Genomic DNA, 20,899 nt, shown 5'->3' with positions numbered 1-20,899 from the left:
TATACATATATTTATATTATATAAATATTATATATTTATATATGTATGTATGAATACATTTATATATATATAAATGCAGTTGTATAATCGATATATATATATATATATATCGATTATATGTATATATAAATATATTTAAATATATAAATGTATATCAATACAAATGTATATATATATATATATATATATATATATATATATATATATATATATGTATACATATATATTTAAATATATAAGTATATATCAATATATTTATATGTATATATAAATATATGTATATGAACGTACACACATAGATGGATGTGTGTATGTGTGTGTAGAGAGATATATATATATTATATTATTGTCTTCTTGCCGCATAACATAATTTACATGATAGTAAATCCGTACATTATTTAATTGCGTTGTGCGTACGACAAGTATTGTAAAACAGAATTTTTGTATCAACGTGCGAGCTTACTTACCGAATACAGGCAACTCGTGAGTAACACGGTACTTGAAATCCATAGAAGGTCATAAGAGTTCATAGGGATTCTCGAAGTTCCATCAACCCTCAAATAACACTTTTCCCGAATTTATTTATTGCATCTTCCATTGTAACTGAACCATGCAGAACGAAGGAGAATTACTGTGGATAAAAATGGTTGACAACGTCTTTCTGAACGTGAGATAATTAATGTGTTATTTTATTGAACAAAGTGGACTCTTGTGCACCCTGAAGAAACTCACTCCTGCATATCTTGCACTGTAAAATATTTAAACCATCTGAAAATTTCAAGTCAATATTTTTTGTCACTGGATTTTTTTATTATCATATTGCATGCAAAAGAAGCTCCGTAATTTCCATTTCGATAGTAATCCAAAATTGCATTTTGAATGCAATCAAAAAATGTTGTTAAAATTATTTAAGTTCGTGCAGTTGTGCATGGAACGTAAATTGTTTCTGGAATTAGCGTTGTCCGAGGGTTGCCCGTACATTAATATTAGAAAAATAACGACACGGATAATGAGATCAATGTGAGGGTCATCGATAGAATCATGCGTTTGCTTATAAACGTGTCCCACAGGTGTTTATTATCATTAAATGTATTATTTCATGTCGATTTCATCGTTGGAGCGTCTCCGAAACAAATCGATCGAGAAATAGAGCTAATAAATATAGAGTATCGGCTAAACAAGCAATTGACTAGATTTTTTTTTCTTTTTGTTATATAATAACAATGTGACCAAATACGATGTTACTCGAACAACTTTACAGTACGTACAACGGCGTCATTCGTCTCTTATTGTATATATATTTATATATATATATAGTTTATATCTGAATTGAATTTACGGAATGTTTCTTCGTCGGAAAATCGAGCGTCGACGTCAAGAAAAACGATGACTCGAACTCGCCGAGATTTTTCTGATGATGATACAGTTCGATTTTCGAACGTAATGCGTTCATACGGAATTCCCATTTAATAATAGTCGAGGGAGCGATGAAAAAGACTTTCCAAAAATTACTATCGTCCTCGAAAGAAACGGAAAAACCCGCAGCATTGATTCAGTGAATTTCTTTGCCGTCAAGAACGTGAAAATGGACATTTGCAAAATCTGCCGAAGTAAAACAGTGCCGCGCAAATTGCCATTTCTCCGAGCGAAATAACAATGTTTTGAATAAATTATTGCCACCCCCAAAGAAATAGAAAAGCTCGTGGCATTGATTTATTGAATTTCTTTGCCGGCAAGAACGTGAAAATGGACATTTGCAAAGTTTATCGAGGCAAAAACAGTGCCGCGCAAATTGCCATTTCTCCGAGCGAAATAACAATGTTTTGAATAAATTATTGCCACCCCCAAAGAAATAGAAAAGCTCGTGGCATTGATTTATTGAATTTCTTTGCCGGCAAGAACGTGAAAATGGACATTTGCAAAGTTTATCGAGGCAAAAACAGTGCCGCGCGAATTGCCATTTCTCCGAGCGAAATAACAATGTTTTGAATAAATTATTGCCACCCCCAAAGAAATAGAAAAGCTCGTGGCATTGATTTATTGAATTTCTTTGCCGGCAAGAACGTGAAAATGGACATTTGCAAAGTTTATCGAGGCAAAAACAGTGCCGCGCGAATTGCCATTTCTCCGAGCGAAATAACAATGTTTTGAATAAATTATTGCCACCCCCAAAGAAATAGAAAAGCTCGTGGCATTGATTTATTGAATTTCTTTGCCGGCAAGAACGTGAAAATGGACATTTGCAAATTCTGTCGAGGCAAAAACAGTGCAGCGCAAATTGCCATTTCTCCGAGCGAAAAAACAATGTTTTTAGTAAATTATTGCCACACCCCCAAAGAAACAGGAAAGCTCGCAGCATTGATTTATCGGATTTCTTTGCCAGCAAGAATATGGAAATGGACATTGCAAAATCTGTCGCGGTAAAAACGGTGTCGCGCAAATTGCCATTTCTCCGAGCGAAATGAGAAATAACAAAGTTTTTAAGAAATGATTGCCATCCCGAAAGAAACAGACAGCCGCGCAACGTCGATTTACTACGTCACTTCGCTGACAAGAAAATGGAAATGGACGTTTGCAAAACTTGTCGAGTGTCCGGGCAAAATAATGGCCCGACTCGGCATTTTTTAAGCACGGTCCTCGACGGATTTCAGTCTGTTCGCAGCGGCGGTACACACAAACGAGATTCTCGTGATTTGCTTACACAATAAGACGTAACAAAGCGTAAAAAATTGTTGTGCCTTCTTAAAAAAGAAACAGAGAGGCACACAACATTTATCAAAATTCTTCCGTTCGTGAGAAAATGGTAATGGACGTTTGTTAGAATTGATTCGACTGATATGATTTTCTTGTGGTAAATTAAGAAATAACAAAGTTGCAACGCTGATTCAGTAGAGTCCATCGTTGGTGAGAAAATGGTAATTTGCGAGATTTGTCGAAACTAAAATTCCTACAATATTTTTACAGTAAAATGAGAGATAACAAAGTCGCAAAAAAATGAATTGCCTTCTTGAATCGAACGGAAAGGCGACAATATTGATTTAGTAAAGTCCGTCATCGTCGGTGAGAAAATGGTAATTCGCGAAATTTGTCAAAACTGTAAAATTCCTATGTTATACTAAAACGAGAGATAACAAAGCTTACAAAAATGAATTGCCTTCATAAAACGAACAGAAAGGCGTACAACACAGATGTATTAGAGTCCATCGTCAGTGAGAAAATGGTAATTCGCGAAATTTGTGAAAACTCTAAAATTCCTATAATATTCTTACAGTAAAACGAGAGATAAAAAAGTCGTAAAAAAATGTATTGCCTTCATAAAACGATCGGAAAGGCGTACAACACAGACTTCGTAGAGTCCATCGTCAGTGAGAAAATGGTAATTCGCGAAATTCGTGAGAACTCTAAAATTCCTACTTAAAACGAGATATAACAAAGCTTGAAACAAAGAATATCGCCTTGTTAAAACGAACAGAACGAAAAGGCACACAACATCGATTTATTAAGATTCTTCGTTATTTAGAGAACGGTAATGGTAAACATTTGTTAAGTTCGTCGAGCGTCCGGTCGGAGCTGCGACTTCAAATAAGATTCCCTTACAGCGAAACAATAAATAAGAGGGTTCTTAACAAATTATTGCCATTCGGGAGAAACGTAAAGGCACGCAACGTCGATTCATTGAATGTCTTCGCTGGCAAGAAAATATTCTATATATGTATGATAGAGTTCTCGTCGTGTCGGAAGCAAATTGCCATGCGTCTCTTACGGTAGAATGAGCGACAACGAAGTGTTCAAGCGGTTATTGCCATGTGCTGAAAGCAACCGAAAGGCACGCAACGTCGACAATATTGTTCGTTTAGAAACGTCTCTGTTTCGTCGGCAATCAGAATGGAAAAAACGAGTTTGGTCGCATGTATTATCTTTCCGCTGATGAAAAAAAAAGCAGCGCTTCGAAACGATGTTCCATTTTTTTCTTCTTCTTCTTCTTTTTCTGCTTCTCCTCCCCCCTTACGATTAAGTACAGAAAAATTGGTTTATCCCCTTAAATTGTTTCCTCCCGGGTCTCTTAAAATCTTAAATATTACAATTTGCGTATAAAATCTTCTATTCAATTTAATATAAATTTGTTTTTCCTTTCCTCGTCCCGTGAACACACGATCGTAATCAATAATCGAACGAGAACGGATGCCTGGTTATTATAAATCGATTCGCGAACAAACACGTGTCAACACCTTACGAAAAAGCGTACTTACGAACACACACGACTCTGCCAAAAAACAGAAGAAAACTTTCGACAACGCATCGTCACTTCTCGCTTCTATTCTTTTTTTTTTCTTTCCTTCTCTCTTCCCCTTACTTTCCTTCATTCTTTCTTTCCTTCTTTTATGTAACACTGTATTATTTTATACAAATAGGATACGGCGAGTAACATTCGAGATACAATTTGATAAAATGTCAACTTAGAATATACACAGAGTCATCGATCGCGGGGAACGATCGATGGAACAATCAAGCATGACCGTACACATTTCCGCCGATCGCCATTTACACGAACAAAACGAACAACCGAAGAGCAGAATCGGAAAGTATCGATCCAATATGTCGAATCACGAAACACTTAAGCGCCATTTATATTTTCTTTTCTCTTACTATCTTCGTTCTTTTTCTTTCTTTCTTTCTTTTTTATCTCTCTCTCTCTCTTTCTCTCTCTCGATAACAACCTTACAGTTTAAGGATTATAAATATCTTACTTAAGCATAATAAGGTAAACGTCCCTTAGAATATATTGCACAAAACGAAGACAAATGCGTACTCGATAACTTGTAAAAATTCTCGTATGTATGTTGTACACAGAAAGCAGTTTTAAGGTGTCTCGATAATACATCGTTGTGGCCGCAGCCGATCTTGTGACAAATTAACCGTGATGGTCCGCTATCTGCAACGAAACAACGGTTGTTAAACATTCCCACAGAACCATTGTTCTTAGTTTATCGTTCGAATCTTCGTACTTCGAACGGGTAACATTTTCTCGAGAAATTGACGATATTCAACCCATTGTAATTTCGTGAAAAATAATCGTACAGCAACAAACTCGGGCTCATTTTGAAGCTTGGAGATTCTACTTTCGCACACCTAAAGTTATTTTTCTCTAACATATTGTTGCACGATATAACAATCGAGAAACCGTGGACCCGTTTTCCCTAAAAAATGCTACAAATTGAAACCCCTGTGAAAACGTTAAAAAATTTTTTCCCGGAACGAATCTTCCACAGATTCGAAGATAGAAGTCTCCTCTTTCCAACGACGCCTTAAAAATTGGTGTACGATTTTTTCTCACTGTTTTATGGAAGAAAATAGAGGACCAAGTTCGGTGGTGTGCCCAATTTCTGCGAATGTCTTGCTTATATTTTCATAATTGTTTCTGTTGGTTATTCATGAAAAATAAATTGTAATGTTTTCCAAAGAAATTGAAAACGGCATCGTTCATCGTGTCACCCAACCTTGTCACGTTAATCGATGCCAATGAAATTTATTATTTAATGCTCCGTCTGCCGGTTAATAGTCTTTTGCGAAACAACGATTAAAAGCCAAGGACATCTTAATATTTTTTTCAATATCCGTAGCAATTACGATCCGCGGATGCTGCAAGTCATTCCGTGCAACGTAATCCAACAATTGATGCTGGAATGGTTAATTAAGGGAAAATTACCGAGCCTCGATTGAGACATTAAGAAGCCTATTAACCCTTTAACGAACTATTCTTTTGAAACAAACCAGCAACAAGGAATCCTTTGATTTACGGCTAAATAAAGATGTCGAGGTTCGTCGTTCCAATTATAACTAATTGTACAACTTCTAAATCAATCCATAAATGTCCGTTAATAACACTCGCAAAGTTTCAGATCGATTAAAAATTCTCTGTGTAAAAAATTCCCCAAGATTTCCCAATTTTTACTAATAAAAAACTTTTTGTGCTTATACAGTCATTGTACAAAGTATTCGTATACCTTTTAATAACAAATAACTTTTCTAAAATTGGAGCAAACGACGTGAATTTTTTGGTGATGTTAGAAGGATTAATTTACTAAGTGATGCATCAATAATTCTTCTTCTTTTTAAAAGTAGAGGTCACGATTTTTAAACTTTTTATCTGTGTCTGTAAAATTGAAAAGGTGCCTTTTGTAGATGTAAGTAAATTACACACATGCACAAAGTTTCATCGATCAAGGTTGCTATGAAATATAATTGATTGAAAATAGCAAAAATTATAAAGAAACCGCGATTTAAACCCTAAATTTTACAATGCCTATAGTTTTTTATTGCGTCAACCGATTTCAATAAAACTTTGTGCATACATGTAACTTAGTCAGATCTACAAACGGTACCTTTTAAATTTTCATTACAGACACAGATAAAAAACTGAAAAGTCGTGACCTCTACCATTTTCTTCGCAATTACGACCAGCGGCAATTTAAACTTACTTAGTCAATTAATCCTTGTAACATCTCCAAAAAATACAAGTCGTTTGGTCCAACTTTAAAACAGTTATTTGTTTTCAAAGAGTGTACAAATGTCTCCTGGACGATACATGACGCTGGCAAGACCCGTGTTGTTGACATATATCGAGAATTCACCGTATTTCAAATGCAACGTTCGGCGAGGAGCACAGATTTCATCTAAATGTCCCTCGCCTGAACCGCTGCAGGGACTTATAGCGGGAATTCGCCGTAAATCAAGCGGACTCTTTCGGAGATAATGGTTGCCATACCTACGAAAATATTCCTATGTCCCAGTACTCGGTGTCGTCCTAGTTTTATCAGTTCTGACGTTGCTCTCGGTAGTGTCTAGTCCCTGATCCAAGGAGTTGTCCGACGGAGGGCCATCGGATGGCTCTCGTTCGGCTCTGGCCTGGCTCTCGAGATTCGGCGGCTCGATGTGGGGCATGTCGAGGGAATCGGAGGAGATACGCCTGAGGTTATTCGCATAACCGACGACGTCCTGCTGGGTCTCTTTCCCGTCCCTGACGTTGTTCAACGAGTCGGAGCTCAGGGACGGAAAGTCCAAGGTGGTCTTCATCTCGAGCGAGTCGGAGCTTCTGCAGAGCGGATGATGCTTCTTGTCCATGTTATCCTCGAGCTCCAACGAATCGGTGCTGGTCTCCATGACGTTCCCCTCCTTCTGTTGACTAGGATCCTTGGTGTCCTCCTTCAAACCTGGCTGCGCCGGAAGAAGAGGTCCTGTCTTCTCGGTGTCCATGATCTCGATCTGCGAGATGTCCTCGGTGGTGTCGTCCTGCCTGTCGAATCTCTCGACGTTCGTCTGCGCTATGCGAATGATCTCGTCGATCTCCTTGATCCTCTTCTCGTAATCATCCGAGCCGGACGTGCTGGGATTGAATGATCCAGCCGCGGTGGTGCTCGCGTCCACCCTGGCCCTCAAGGTCTCCAGCTTGTACTTGTTCTCGGGACTCTCGTGCTCGAGCAGATCCTCCTCCTCTCTGGCTCGGAGCTCGATCAGATGAGCCTCCCGACATGCCTTTTCCAGGCCCTCGAAGTCCTTCAACGACGACAGGGACACGTCGTCCCCGTGGCCCGACTTGCTGGCCATGTATCTCCTCGGAAGACTGCCGTTGTTCACCGAGTCGTGCGAGCCGCACTGCTGCAGCTTCTTCGAGTTCTCCGCGGCGACCGCGCTCTCCAGGTGCTCGAACTCCTGCAGAGAGCTGAGGGACACGTTGTCGTGGTCGGACGGCCTGACGAAGTACTTCTTGCCGGCGAGCACGTCGTAGTCCGGAGTGCTGCCGAAGCTGCCTCGCATGCTCCCGACGCTGCCGATCGACTCTTTGTGGCTGCCGAGGCTGCCGAACCTGCGCAATTTTGTAGAATTGTAAATCATTTAATTACACTCTTGGTTGGAATGGTTGGAATTACAGTGAGGTGCAGAATTGAACAAATGAAATTTAAATTAAAATCATTATGTATTTATTGAGACAGATTCCCATATATGTCAAGAAGCATATGATTTTGAGTCAGGAATAAAATACTGTAACTAGTAAATTAAATCATTGGCTGCCGAACCTGTGCAATTTTATAGAATTGTCAATCATTTAATTACACTCTTGGTTGGAATGGTTGGAATTACAGCGAGGTGCGTAATTGACCAAATGAAATTTACATAAAAATCATTATGTATTTGTTGAGACAGATTCCCATATATGTCAAGAAGCATATGATTTTGAGTCAGGAATAAAATACTGTAACTAGTAAATTAAACCATTGGCTGCCGAATCTGCGCAATTTTATAGAATTGTAAATCATTTAATTACACTCTTGGTTGGAATGGTTGGAATTACAGCGAGGTGCGTAATTGACCAAATGAAATTTAAATTAAAATCATTATGTATTTGTTGAGACAGATTCCCATCTATTTCAAGAAGCATATGATTTTGAGTCGGGAATAAAATACTGTAACTAGTAAATTAAATCATTGGCTGCCGAATCTGCACAATTTTGTAGAATTGTAAATCATTTAATTACACTCTTGGTTGGAATGGTTGGAATTACAGCGAGGTGCGTAATTGACCAAATGAAATTTACATAAAAATCATTATGTATTTGTTGAGACAGATTCCCATATATGTCAAGAAGCATATGATTTTGAGTCGGGAATAAAATACTGTAACTAGTAAATTAAATCATTGGCTGCCGAATCTGTGCAATTTTGTCGAATTGTAAATCATTTAATTACACTCTTGGTTGGAACGGTTGGAATTACAGCGAGGTGCGTAATTGACCAAATGAAATTTACATAAAAATCATTATGTATTTGTTGAGACAGAATCCCATATATGTCAAGAAGCATATGATTTTGAGTCAGGAATAAAATACTGTAACTAGTAAATTAAATCATTGGCTGCCGAATCTGCGCAATTTTGTAGAATTGTAAATCATTTAATTACACTCTTGGTTGGAACGGTTGGAATTACAGCGAGGTGCGTAATTGACCAAATGAAATTTACATAAAAATCATTATGTATTTGTTGAGACAGAATCCCATATATGTCAAGAAGCATATGATTTTGAGTCAGGAATAAAATACTGTAACTAGTAAATTAAATCATTGGCTGCCGAATCTGTGCAATTTTGTCGAATTGTAAATCATTTAATTACACTCTTGGTTGGAATGGTTGGAATTACAGCGAGGTGCGTAATTGACCAAATGAAATTTACATAAAAATCATTATGTATTTGTTGAGACAGATTCCCATATATGTCAAGAAGCATATGATTTTGAGTCAGGAATAAAATACTGTAACTAGTAAATTAAATCATTGGCTGCCGAATCTGCGCAATTTTATAGAATTGTAAATCATTTAAGTACACTCTTGGTTGGAATGGTTGGAATTACAGCGAGGTGCGTAATTGACCAAATGAAATTTAAATTAAAATCATTATGTATTTGTTGAGACAGATTCCCATCTATTTCAAGAAGCATATGATTTTGAGTCGGGAATAAAATACTGTAACTAGTAAATTAAACCATTGGCTGCCGAATCTGTGCAATTTTGTCGAATTGTAAATCATTTAATTACACTCTTGGTTGGAATGGTTGGAATTACAGCGAGGTGCGTAATTGACCAAATGAAATTTAAATTAAAATCATTATGTATTTGTTGAGACAGATTCCCATCTATTTCAAGAAGCATATGATTTTGAGTCGGGAATAAAATACTGTAACTAGTAAATTAAATCATTGGCTGCCGAATCTGTGCAATTTTGTCGAATTGTAAATCATTTAATTACACTCTTGGTTGGAATGGTTGGAATTACAGTGAGGTGCAGAATTGAACAAATGAAATTTAAATTAAAATCATTATGTATTTGTTGAGACAGATTCCCATATATGTCAAGAAGCATATGATTTTGAGTCAGGAATAAAATACTGTAACTAGTAAATTAAATCATTGGCTGCCGAATCTGCGCAATTTTGTAGAATTGTAAATCATTTAATTACACTCTTGGTTGGAATGGTTGGAATTACAGTGAGGTGCAGAATTGAACAAATGAAATTTAAATTAAAATCATTATGTATTTATTGAGACAGATTCCCATATATGTCAAGAAGCATATGATTTTGAGTCAGGAATAAAATACTGTAACTAGTAAATTAAATCATTGGCTGCCGAATCTGTGCAATTTTGTCGAATTGTAAATCATTTAATTACACTCTTGGTTGGAATGGTTGGAATTACAGCGAGGTGCGTAATTGACCAAATGAAATTTACATAAAAATCATTATGTATTTGTTGAGACAGATTCCCATATATGTCAAGAAGCATATGATTTTGAGTCAGGAATAAAATACTGTAACTAGTAAATTAAATCATTGGCTGCCGAATCTGCGCAATTTTATAGAATTGTAAATCATTTAAGTACACTCTTGGTTGGAATGGTTGGAATTACAGCGAGGTGCGTAATTGACCAAATGAAATTTAAATTAAAATCATTATGTATTTATTGAGACAGATTCCCATCTATTTCAAGAAGCATATGATTTTGAGTCAGGAATAAAATACTGTAACTAGTAAATTAAATCATTGAAATCATCTGCCCCTCGAGCTTTTGGTGGTACTGCTTTTAAGAAAGACATAAATAATTATGTGCTCTGGAAGAATGGTTTCATTGGTCCAATTTTGCTCCTCACTGAATGCAAAGCAACTACAACACAATTACTGTTTAATAAAAATACAATGTCATTCGAACATAACGTGTACAGTGTTTTCTCGATATATGTCCCAAACATCTAGCAGATAAAAGTCGCAGAACTATCCCCACTGTCATGGGATTACCCTGTGAGGGCCACGAAGCTCGGTCACCGAGGAGTGTAACATAATCGTGTAGAACACTACGAGATACAGTCTTTTCTCTATTTTTGTCCCAAACTAGCAGCTAAAAGTCCCAGAATTCATTAGAAGAATGCCACGAATTTGTTGGTGAAAGTCCCATAAAAAAACAATGGAAAAGTAAAGAAGTTTTGTTATTGAATTAATAGTGATCTCCTGGTCTCGTACCAATACACCCGACCCGTATTATGTTACACTCCTCGGCGTCCGAGACCTCTCGAACTTCGGGGTATACCCTGCGGTAGTGGGGATAGTTCCGCGACGTTTATCAGCCAGGCATTTGCGACATATATAGAGACAAGCACTGCACCTGCAGATTGGTACACAGAGTCGATGGGTAACTGTACGAAAACATCGTCTATCCTTCTTTTAGAAAGTTCCTGAAGGGTGTTACAGGATGATACCTGTACTGTCCTTTTCTACGTTCGGCGTGGATCAAAGAATCCATGGCCGATATATGTCCCTGGCTAGACCCGAGTTGCGGACATATATCGAGGGAACAGTGTATTTGAATGATCACAACTGTGCGAACCTGCTGCTGCCGGCCTCGAAGTCGGTGATCTCCTCCTCCTTGATGTCCTCCAACGGGCCCCGGTCGTACTCTAGATCGTATGGCACTCTGGCGTCCGCCTGGAACTGCATCTCGATCCACTTTTTGCTGCCGTCGTACTGCTCTTCATCGGAATAGGATTGGGAGTATTGGTCGTCGTTCGATGCTTGCGGGGGACTTTCCTCGGACTCGAAGTCGAACAGGTCGTCCCTCTTCGCCGGCTGGATTCCGGCCGACGTCTTTACGTCCTCTTTGGTCTCGCTCGCGATCAGGTTCTCCAGCTCTCTGTCGTAGTTCTTGCTGCAGACTTGCGGCATCGAGCTGATCCGGATGCTCTTGCCCTCCGAGTCGAACTCCTCAGCTTCGCGGCCGACCTCCTCGACCACGACGAAGTCGTCGATGATGTCCGGCTTGTCCACCATCTCGAACGAGTCGCTGTCCGGCGAACGACGATCTAGCTTCTCTTTGCCGACCACGGTGCTGACGGAGACCCCCGACGCCGAGGATGTTGACATGCTGGCTTGCTGCATCATCGACGGGGTGGATGCCTGCATCGACAGCTCCGGGCTCTCGGTGGACGTCGTCCTCTTCAGCTCAGGATACTCCGGAGCCTCCGACGCCGTCTCGGTGTCCTTCTCCAGGCCCTCGGACTCGGAGATCTTTCTCTCGGCTGGGGATGGACTCGAGGAAGCCGAAGGAAGAGGACTCTCTATCGCCTCTGTTGCTTGTACAGAGCTGACCTGCGTGCAGACGCTCTGGACACCGTCCTCCGATACTCTGGACGTCATGATGTCTACCGACTGAAGCGCCCCGGACGTCGCCGAGGCCGTGGACGTCGCGGAATCGACCCCTTTAGCGTCCTTGGATACCGATTCTTTGCGATCGTCCGGAGCACCGTCGCCCTCCAGCCCCTGTTGAATTATAATTATAAAGCAATTTAATTACTTTGAGAGAAACAGGAATTCAGTAAAAATGTGTTCGAACATTTTCTTAAATTCTTCCAATGTCACAATCTAATTACAGTGATTCCTCTGTACAGGGTGTTCGACTACAGGTGAGAGAAAATTTACGGGTTGGTTCTCCGAGACAATATAAGGCGAAAATGAAGAATGAAAAAATTGCGATTTCGGCTTCATTTTTTAGTTATTACCAATTAAAAATCCGCCTAAAATGCGGCAACCCGACCAACAGAGGCCGACTGTCGCGCGCCTCTGTGACGTAAGCAAACTCTGTTGGCCGGGTTGCCGCATTTTAGGCGGATTTTTGACTGTTAATAACTAAAAAATGAAGCCGAAATCACAATTTTTTACTCTTCATGTTCGTCTTATATTCTCATGGAGAACCACCCCCTAAATTATCACAACGCCTGGATGATAAACATAGTGGAATTATCCCTACTACCGCGGGGTGTACCCTATGAGAGGCCACGAAGCACGAGAGGCCTCGGACGCCGAAGAGTGTGAACATAACACGGCTCGGGTACGTCTCCTGGACGATACATGACGCTGGCTAGAACCGCGTTCTTGACATATATCGAGAAGTCACTGTAACGTGTTTCAATTAGCAGAACTCTGACCTGTGGGAAGATCATCTCGGAGGACCGCTTCATGCGATAGGGTACGTGGCTGTCGATCTTGTCGTCGGACTCGTCAATGGGTATGTCGCTGCTAGAGGAGTCCGACTGCTCCGTCCTTTCGTCCTCCAAACCGTCCCTCAGATTATCCTCCTCCTCCTTCTCGTCGTCAGCCTCGGAAGCCACCAGAGTCTCGGACATCTCGCTGGTGCTGTCGATGCTGCCCAGATGGCCCGAGCTGAGGGACGCCAGGGACTTCATGGACTCCCTGGAGCTCATGGTGGTCGCCGCCGTGAAATAGTCCTGCGAGTTCGGTTTCGACGATGAATCGATCGACATCACCGCGGTCTCGTACTCGGACATCGTCGCGGAGGCTACACCACAGGATTGCAGAGCCTCCATGTCCGAGGAGCTGGGTCTGCTGCCGCTGCCGATCTCGTAGTCGCACGATTGGTAGTTGCTGCTGTCCCCGGAGCTGGAGCCGACGTCCGCCTCGCTCTCGGAGGTCACTCTTCTGGAGGCTCTGCTGGGCTTGTGCCTTCTTCGGAGAACCGTTCTGGGCAGAGCCAACGACGAGCTCTCGTCCTTATTGTCTACGTCGGAGCCGGACCTGCTGGCGTGTATGGGACTCGGACGCTCCTCCTCCTCGTCCCTGGAGTCCTCTTGGACGGTGGCGCCGGCCTCCAGGTAATCGGCCTTCTCGGTGACGATCAGCGGCGTGGACTCCTTGGTCAGGTGTATCGGCTCCTCGAAGCTGCTGAACGGCGACTCGTCGTACGCCGTCTTCGGCTCCGTGGTGTCCTTCGACTCCGACCGGACCGGCTCCGGGTGCAGATGAAGATGGGAAGAAGCGACCGGCGAGTCGCTGCTCTTCGTCGTCGTCTCGCCGTCGGCAGTGTCGGCCGGTTCCGGCGACGGCGGTTTGTACAAAAGCGGCAGATCGTTCGGTATCGACTCCGGTTGCAGCTTGAACTGGAACTCGGACGGCGAGTCCTTGATCTGTATCACCGTCTCGCTGTTCTCGTTGAGCTCCTCGATCAGGTCCTGCTTCGCCGCCTCCAGCGACTCCTTCACCTCGGCGATCTCCTTCTTGACCACCTGGTCCAGCACGGTGATCGCGTAACGGGCGCTTAAATCGACGCTAGGGAAATAGTCTTTCTTAATCTTGAAGGCACATGTTGTGTCGGAAGGAACTGCTGTCGACGACCTGCCGGAGGACTTCTCGTGCTTTTCGGTCGTCTTCTCGATGTGCCTCTTGTAGTCGTCGCTCGAGGGCTTCATCTTCGACAGGTAGGTCTCCGTCCACTCCTTCAGCTCGTCACCGGCGCGCCGGCTCGCCTCTTCGGCGCTCTTCTCGCCGTCCAACGTAGTCTTCTCCAGCTTCAGCTCGACGTCCGGCTTCGGGGAGGGTCGGTCCTTCTTGGAAGCATCATCGGTCTTCGTCTCCTTCTCGCTGGCCTCCTCCGCACCCTTCTCAACGGCGTCCTCCACACCGGATGTCCCTGTCTGATCATCGTGCTCCTCTGTTCTGGAGTCCTCGTCCTTCCCTTTGTCTTGTTGACCATCGGTCCCCTTCGGGTAGTCTCCCATGGACGTTTTCTCGTCGTTCTCGCGCTGCAGCATGTCCACCAGCTCCTGAAGGCTCACGTCCAGCTTGTTCTCCACCAGCTCGCTGTCAAAGTCCTGTTCCGACTTGGCTGCCGTTCTACCGTCGATATCCTTCGTCGACTCTATCACGCTGACCTCCTCCGAGGACTTGGTGCCCGACTCCTGCTCGAGATCCACCGACTCGTCCTGCGACGACAGCCTCTTCCGCTGCATCGACTCGTACGCCTCCAGCTCCTGGTTGAAGATCTGCGACGGCTCCAGCGTCTCCGTGATCTCGATCTTCTTCTCCCCGATCATCCAGTTGATCGGCTTGATCTCCAGCTCCTGCAGCTTCAACTTCGGCGACAACACCGGCGGACCGCTCTCGTCCTCCAGCTCCTGCGGCTTCAGCTTCGGGGACATCATCGGCGGGCTCTCTATCTCGAAACTGTCGGTCCGCTTCGACTCCTTCCGTTTCTCCAGCGAGGACTCCTGCACCAGCGAGGAGTCCACGTTGGTGTCCTCGGACACCGTGCTGGGGCTCACAGTGATGTCCCTGGACCTCGCCATCTTCTCCAACGAGTCCGTGTCCCTTAACGAGGGTATCCCCCGGCTGGTCTGCTCGGAGATCTTGTGCTCGTCCATCTCCAACGAAGGGACGTCCACCGAGTCCTGTCTCGACTGACTGTCGGCTCCAGGCTCCAGGACCTCGAGCACCCACGCGTCCGAAGTCTCCAACACGATCTTCTCCTGTTGCTCGGCGTCCTTCCCGGACTTCTCCTGCTTCTCCGACTGGCTCAACGTTGGCTTCGATAGGTCCTCCAGCTCGTTCGTGTCCACGTCCATCGTCTCCTCGAAGTCGATCTGCTCGGACATGCTGCTCGGACTCATGGTGATGTCTCTGTCCAACAACCTGGCCTGTGAAGACGACAGAGGGAAGCTCTCCTCTTTCTCGTGCAGCGAGGACTCCTCGTCCTTGGTGATGTCATCGCTCAGACTGTCCCTCGCCGAGCTCTTCTCGCCGGACTCCTCCTGGAAGGACCCTCTCTCCTTCGGGGACTGGTCCGCCTCCTTGTCGGCCAACTTCTTCATGATACCCTCGAACTTGCGCGTCAACTCGTCGGCCAGCTTCTCGTGGTCCATCTCCGCACCCTCTTTGATGATCTGCTCGAGATAGCCCTTGGTCAGCAGCTCGGTCTTCAAGGTCTCGGCCGACTTCGCCTCCAGCTCGCTCTCGATCGACTGGATCAACGTTTCCGCGATCGTGCGCGCCTCGATCTCCTTGAACTTCTGCCGCTGCAGCTCCTCCAGGCTCACGATCAAAGCCTCTTCGGCTTCCTCCGCGTGATCTTCTTCCGATCTCTCTTTCGGCTCGAACTCCGTCACCTCGAAGCTCTCCTTGGTCTCCTTGTGGGACTCCGCGTGCGCCAGCTTCTCCACCTGAGGAGAGTCCTTCGCGGGCTCCTCGATCAGTCTCACGTCGTCGCTCTTCAAGTCCGACACGTCCTTCTTGATCCTGATGGCCACGTCCGCGTCGCTCTCTCTCATCAAGCTACTGCCAGCCTCGTGAGTCGTCACTCCTTCTTGGTCGGACAGTTTCTTGAACGTCTTCTCCTCCTTCGTCTTCGCACGGGACTCCGACGCCGACGCGTCGATCACCTCCTCCTTGTCGGTCAGGTTCATCGACATCTTCTGCACAGCCACCTTGTCCACCTCCTCGCGCTTGCTCTTCTTCTCCTCCACCGTTTCCGTCGGCGACTCCTTCCGCAGCTGAGACTCCGACGACTTCTTCCTCTCGACCTGCTCCTTCTCCTCGTGCGTGATTATCTTGTCCGTCCCGGTTAGGATCTCCGAGGACTTCACCTCCTTCTTCTCGAGCATGCTCGAGGTTTTCTGGTCGATCTTCGACGTCACCGTCGAATAGTCCGGCTTCCCGTTATCCATGCCCTCGAACATCTTGAACGCGTCCTGAGGATCCGCGAAGATCTTCGAGAACGTCTCGCTCTTCGTGGTCAAGTGCTGCTCCACCTTCGAGGTCACCTCCTCGCTGGACTTCTTCTCGGTGATCGTGTACGTTCCGCTCTCCTTTCTCACGTGGGTGTCCTTCTTCTCCGTCGGCTTGGTGTCCACCACGCGCTTCGGTATCTGCGACTCGAACTCCTTCTTCTTCGTCGCGATCGAGACCGTTTCCGTCTTCTCCGGGCTCGTCTCTTTCGGGGTCTCGGGCTTGCTGGGTGGCTTAGAGTCTGGGGATTTCGCTTTGGTGTCTTTCTTGCTCATCGACGTTGAAATCGGAATCCGCGACTCTTTCTTCACCTGCTTCACCTCGGGAGCCAATTCCTCTTCGACCTTCACCTCTTCCACGCCTGTCGGTAGCTCTTTGTCTTCCTCGGATGAAACTACTCGATCCCCGAGCAATTTTTCAAGGTCTTCCGGTTCGGTCGGAGGCGGAGCCTCTTGGGCCTCGAGTCTCCTTCTTTCAGCGGCGTGCTGCAACTGCATCGCGCGTATCTCTTCGGCAGTGATCATCTGGAAGAGTTCCGTGCCGTCCGACTCCTGCGTTACGTCGCTTATCGTTTGCATTTTGCCGCTCGCGTCGCCGATCTGCACCGATTTCGTTACCTGTTCCTGGACCAGCGATCCATCCGGCTGGACCTTGTAGATTATCGTTGTCTCCTCGGTGATGATACGCTTCCCTGCCGATCTCTCTCTGATCACCTCTTCCATCGTTAGTTGCGGCGCCAGGATCCCTTCTCGTTTCACCAGCTTGTCTACTTTCATCTCCGAAATTGCCTCTGGCTGAACCTTCACTACTTCCTGTTTCGAGGTTGCGGGAACCTGTTCGTCCACTTCTTTTACTTCTTGTACTTTCTCTGGAACCTTCACAGGTTCCTCTTCAACTACTTCTTTGACTTCTTCCTTTTCTTCTAGAGGTTTCACAGGTTCTTCTTTGACAATCTCTTTGACTACTTCTTGCTTCTTCTCTGTGACCTTCACAGGTTCTTCTTTGACAACTTCTCTGACTTCTTGTTGTTCTTTGACAATCTCTTTGACTTCTACTTGTTCTTTGACAATCTCTTTGACTTCTACTTGTTCTTTGACAATCTCTTTGACTTCTTCTTCTTTCTTCTCTAGGACCTTTGCGACATCTTCTTTAACCATCTCTTTGACTTCTGGCTTCTTTTCTGCGGCCTTCACAGGTTCTTCTTTGACAATCTCTTTAATTTCTTCTTCTTTCTTCTCTAGGACCTTTGTGACGTCTTCTTTGACAATCTCTTTGACTTCTTCTGGCTTCTTTTCTGCGGCCTTCACAGGTTCTTCTTTGACTTCTTCTGGCTTCTTTTCTGCGGCCTTCACAGGTTCTTCTTTGACAATCTCTTTAATTTCATCTTCTTTCTTCTCTAGGACCTTTGTGACGTCTTCTTTGACAATCTCTTTGACTTCTTCTTTCTTCTCTGGGACCATCACAGGTTCTTCTTTGATAATCTCTTCGACTTCTTTTTCTTCTTTCTTCTCTAGGACCTTTGTGACTTCTTCTTTGACAATCCCTTTGACTTCTTCTGGCTCCTTTTCTGCGACCTTCACAGGTACTTCTTTAACAATCTCTTTGACGTCTTCTTCTTCTTTCTTCTCTAGGACCTTTGTGACCTCTTCTTTGACAATCTCTTTGACTTCTTCTGGCTCCTTTTCTGCGACCTTCACAGGTGCTTCTTTGACAATCTCTTTGATTTCTTCTTCTTTCTTCTCTAGGACCTTTGTGACTTCTTCTTTGACAATCCCTTTGACTTCTTCTTCTTTCTTCTCTAGGACCTTTGTGACCTCTTCTGTGACAATCTCTTTGACTTCTGCTGGCTCCTTTTCTGCGACCTTCACAGGTTCTTCTTTGACAATCTCTTTGATTTCTTTCTCTTTCTTCTCTAGGACCTTTGTGACCTCTTCTTTGACAATCTCTTTGACTTCTTCTTGTTTCTTCTCTGTGACCTTCACAGGTTCTTCTTTGACAATCTCTTTGACTTCTTCTTGTTTCTTCTCTGTGACCTTCACAGGTTCTTCTTTAACAATCTCTTTGACTTCTTCTTTCTTCTCTGCGACCTCCAGAGGTTCTTCTTTAACAATTTCTTCGACTTCTTCTTTCTTCTCTAGGTCCTTTGTGACTTCTTCTTTGACATGCACGTGTGTCTTCTCTATAACGATTTCTTTCACCTCTGCTTGTTTCTTCCCAGCATCCTTCGCAGTTTGTTCGCTAACAATCTTTTTCTCGTCATCCTGTTTCTCCTCGGTTTCCCTCTCAGGCTCTTCCTCAAGTATCTTCTTAACTTGAACCACTGTTTCCTGCACCTTCATTTCTTGCCGCTCAACATCCTCCGCAGGTTCCTTCCCAACAGCCTCCTCTCGTTTCTTCTCCGCCGCAGCCACGGTCTCTTTCGCTTTCTCCACAATCTTCGCGACTTCTTCTTCGGCAACTTCTTTCACATCTTGCCTCCTCTCCGCAGTACCTTTCTCCGATCCGACAACCGTCACGGATTTTCTGAGTTTCGCTTTCTCCACAATGATGGCGACTTCTTCTTCGGCAACCGCTTTCGCATCGTGCCTCCTCTCCGCGATATCTACCTCCGATCCCACAACAGTCACAGACTTTTTAAATCTCTTCCCTTCCTTCGCATCCCTTGCCACCTCTTCAACCACCCTCACTTCTTCCCTCTTCTCCCTCACAAATTTCTCTTCCACTTCCCTCGTCTCTTCTACCAGCATCTTCGCATCCTTCTTCATCTCCATAACCTCCTTTACATGCTCAACCATCTCCACCTTCTCTTCAGTCTTCCTGAGCGTCTCCAAATCCCTATCCTCTTCAGCAACCTTTTCCTCAAACGTCTCCGACCTTGGACTCTCGTCGTCCTCCCGCTCGTCTCTCTTCAGCTTCTCCGGCTCGTCGGTCTTCTCGGTGGCATAGTCCCGTTCCTTTCTCTCTTGTTTCTCCTTCTCGAGGATCATGGTCTTCACCATCTCCTTCCTCTCCTCGTAGCTGTCGATGTCACCGGTCTTCTCGGCCTTGACGGAGGGTTGTTGCTGTTGCTGCGGTTTCGCTGGGAGCTTCGTCATCTCCTTCTGTATCTGCTCCTCGAAATAGTGGGCCTTCTCGGCGACCGAGCACTCGGAGATGTCCGGCACGTTCAGGTCCTCCATCGTCTCCGATTTGTCGATCGGCGGCACGGCGTCGGTCGTCCCGTCGGTCGCGATGTTCTGCGTGACGTACAGGCTGTCGCTCTCGTTCACCGTCAGCTCGGACGTCCGCGATACGTCCGACTCCGAGCGCTGGTAGCTCTCGCGTTTCCGCGAGATGTCCTCCCAGAACTTCCTCTTCTCCGAGTAGGTCTGCCTCTCGACGGTCGGCGACAGATCCTGCTCGTGATGGCCGACTACTTTACTGGGATAACTAGCATCTACAGATTCTAGGGGAGAAGCCGGTTTTTGCGCAAGGGATTCATGAATAGTAACTGCATCTAGAACAACCAAGAATTATGCTCACGTTACGACACTTTTATTCAACCAGTACAGCCGGCGCATATGTCTGTTGTCTAGGTACAGAGAGAGAGAGAGGGTATTTACAATCGCAGCTGCGTCGTGATCGTGACGGCCGGTTATGATTATGGTCGCGTTCAGGTGGACCGCGGCTCCTCGGGGTCGTTGGACAACGGCTGCCGAGGGTAGCTGGCCAAGCATGGAATCGGTTGCGACATTTGTTGACCTTGCGAACCGGTGGTCGAATTGTTGAACTGTGATCGTGTCTTTTCACCCTTGCGTTAATAATTCTTAGTTTCTGAGATGGTTAACGCTTTGAACGCCAAACTAGAAACCGCAAGAATTCCATAGAATCAAAGTAAGTTATTTAATGAAATAAAAATGGCAAAAAATTAAATGTACGATACTGAGTAATCCTCCAACTTTCTTGCATGTTACAGATCCTAATTAAGTTTAGTACAATGAATATATCAACGTAAACATTCATTTTAAAACCTGCACAAATAATTCCGTCAGCCACATATGGCTGACGTGGCGTTCAACGTGTTAATGATGTACTTTAAGATTTTAGCGCATACGTCTCTGAGGTGAAATCGTATAAGTATTTTTTCGTTTAGGAAACATAAATATTAACGTTTGTATTGACGCAAGGGTTGAAGCGACGTTGAAGACCTCCGTGATTGTGCTTCGATGTTTATATCGAATGGGAAAAAGTCGTTCGAAGTTGTTCGTTTACACCCTCAAGACCGATGACGCAGCGGCTGCGTCA

The 20,899-nt window shown here is 44.4% G+C and overlaps 1 protein-coding gene and 1 long non-coding RNA gene across 14 annotated transcripts in view; one reads left to right on the top strand and one right to left on the bottom strand.

The window, feature by feature from the left end:
• Positions 1-299: 299 nt before the first annotated feature.
• On the top strand, positions 300-4,285 carry LOC143360248 (uncharacterized). The gene is made up of 2 exons (XR_013083237.1): positions 300-3,050; positions 3,200-4,285. It is a non-coding gene; the product is annotated as an uncharacterized LOC143360248 (long non-coding RNA).
• A 375-nt stretch (positions 4,286-4,660) lies between these two features.
• LOC143360240 (uncharacterized) overlaps positions 4,661-20,899 on the bottom strand; it is a 40,816-nt gene continuing 24,577 nt past the window's right edge. For 4 of the 13 annotated variants that reach the window (XM_076798902.1, XM_076798903.1, XM_076798908.1 and 1 more), the window contains 4 exons: positions 13,027-20,111; positions 11,433-12,361; positions 6,767-7,864; positions 4,661-4,933 (listed from right to left, as the gene is read on the bottom strand). In XM_076798902.1, the coding sequence (XP_076655017.1) occupies positions 6,781-7,864; positions 11,433-12,361; positions 13,027-20,111 (9,098 nt within the window). In that variant the 3' untranslated portion in view covers positions 4,661-4,933; positions 6,767-6,780. Of the gene's footprint in view, positions 4,934-6,766; positions 7,865-11,432; positions 12,362-13,026; positions 20,112-20,899 lie in introns of those variants that run through there. The other 9 variants (XM_076798913.1, XM_076798910.1, XM_076798907.1 and 6 more) reach the window with 9 other exon arrangements.

Source organism: Halictus rubicundus, chromosome 13 (assembly GCF_050948215.1).
Source record: "Halictus rubicundus isolate RS-2024b chromosome 13, iyHalRubi1_principal, whole genome shotgun sequence".
Taxonomy (NCBI): domain Eukaryota; kingdom Metazoa; phylum Arthropoda; class Insecta; order Hymenoptera; family Halictidae; genus Halictus; species Halictus rubicundus.
Note: the sequence above shows the minus strand (reverse complement) of the source record. Positions and strands in the feature narration are given on the sequence as shown.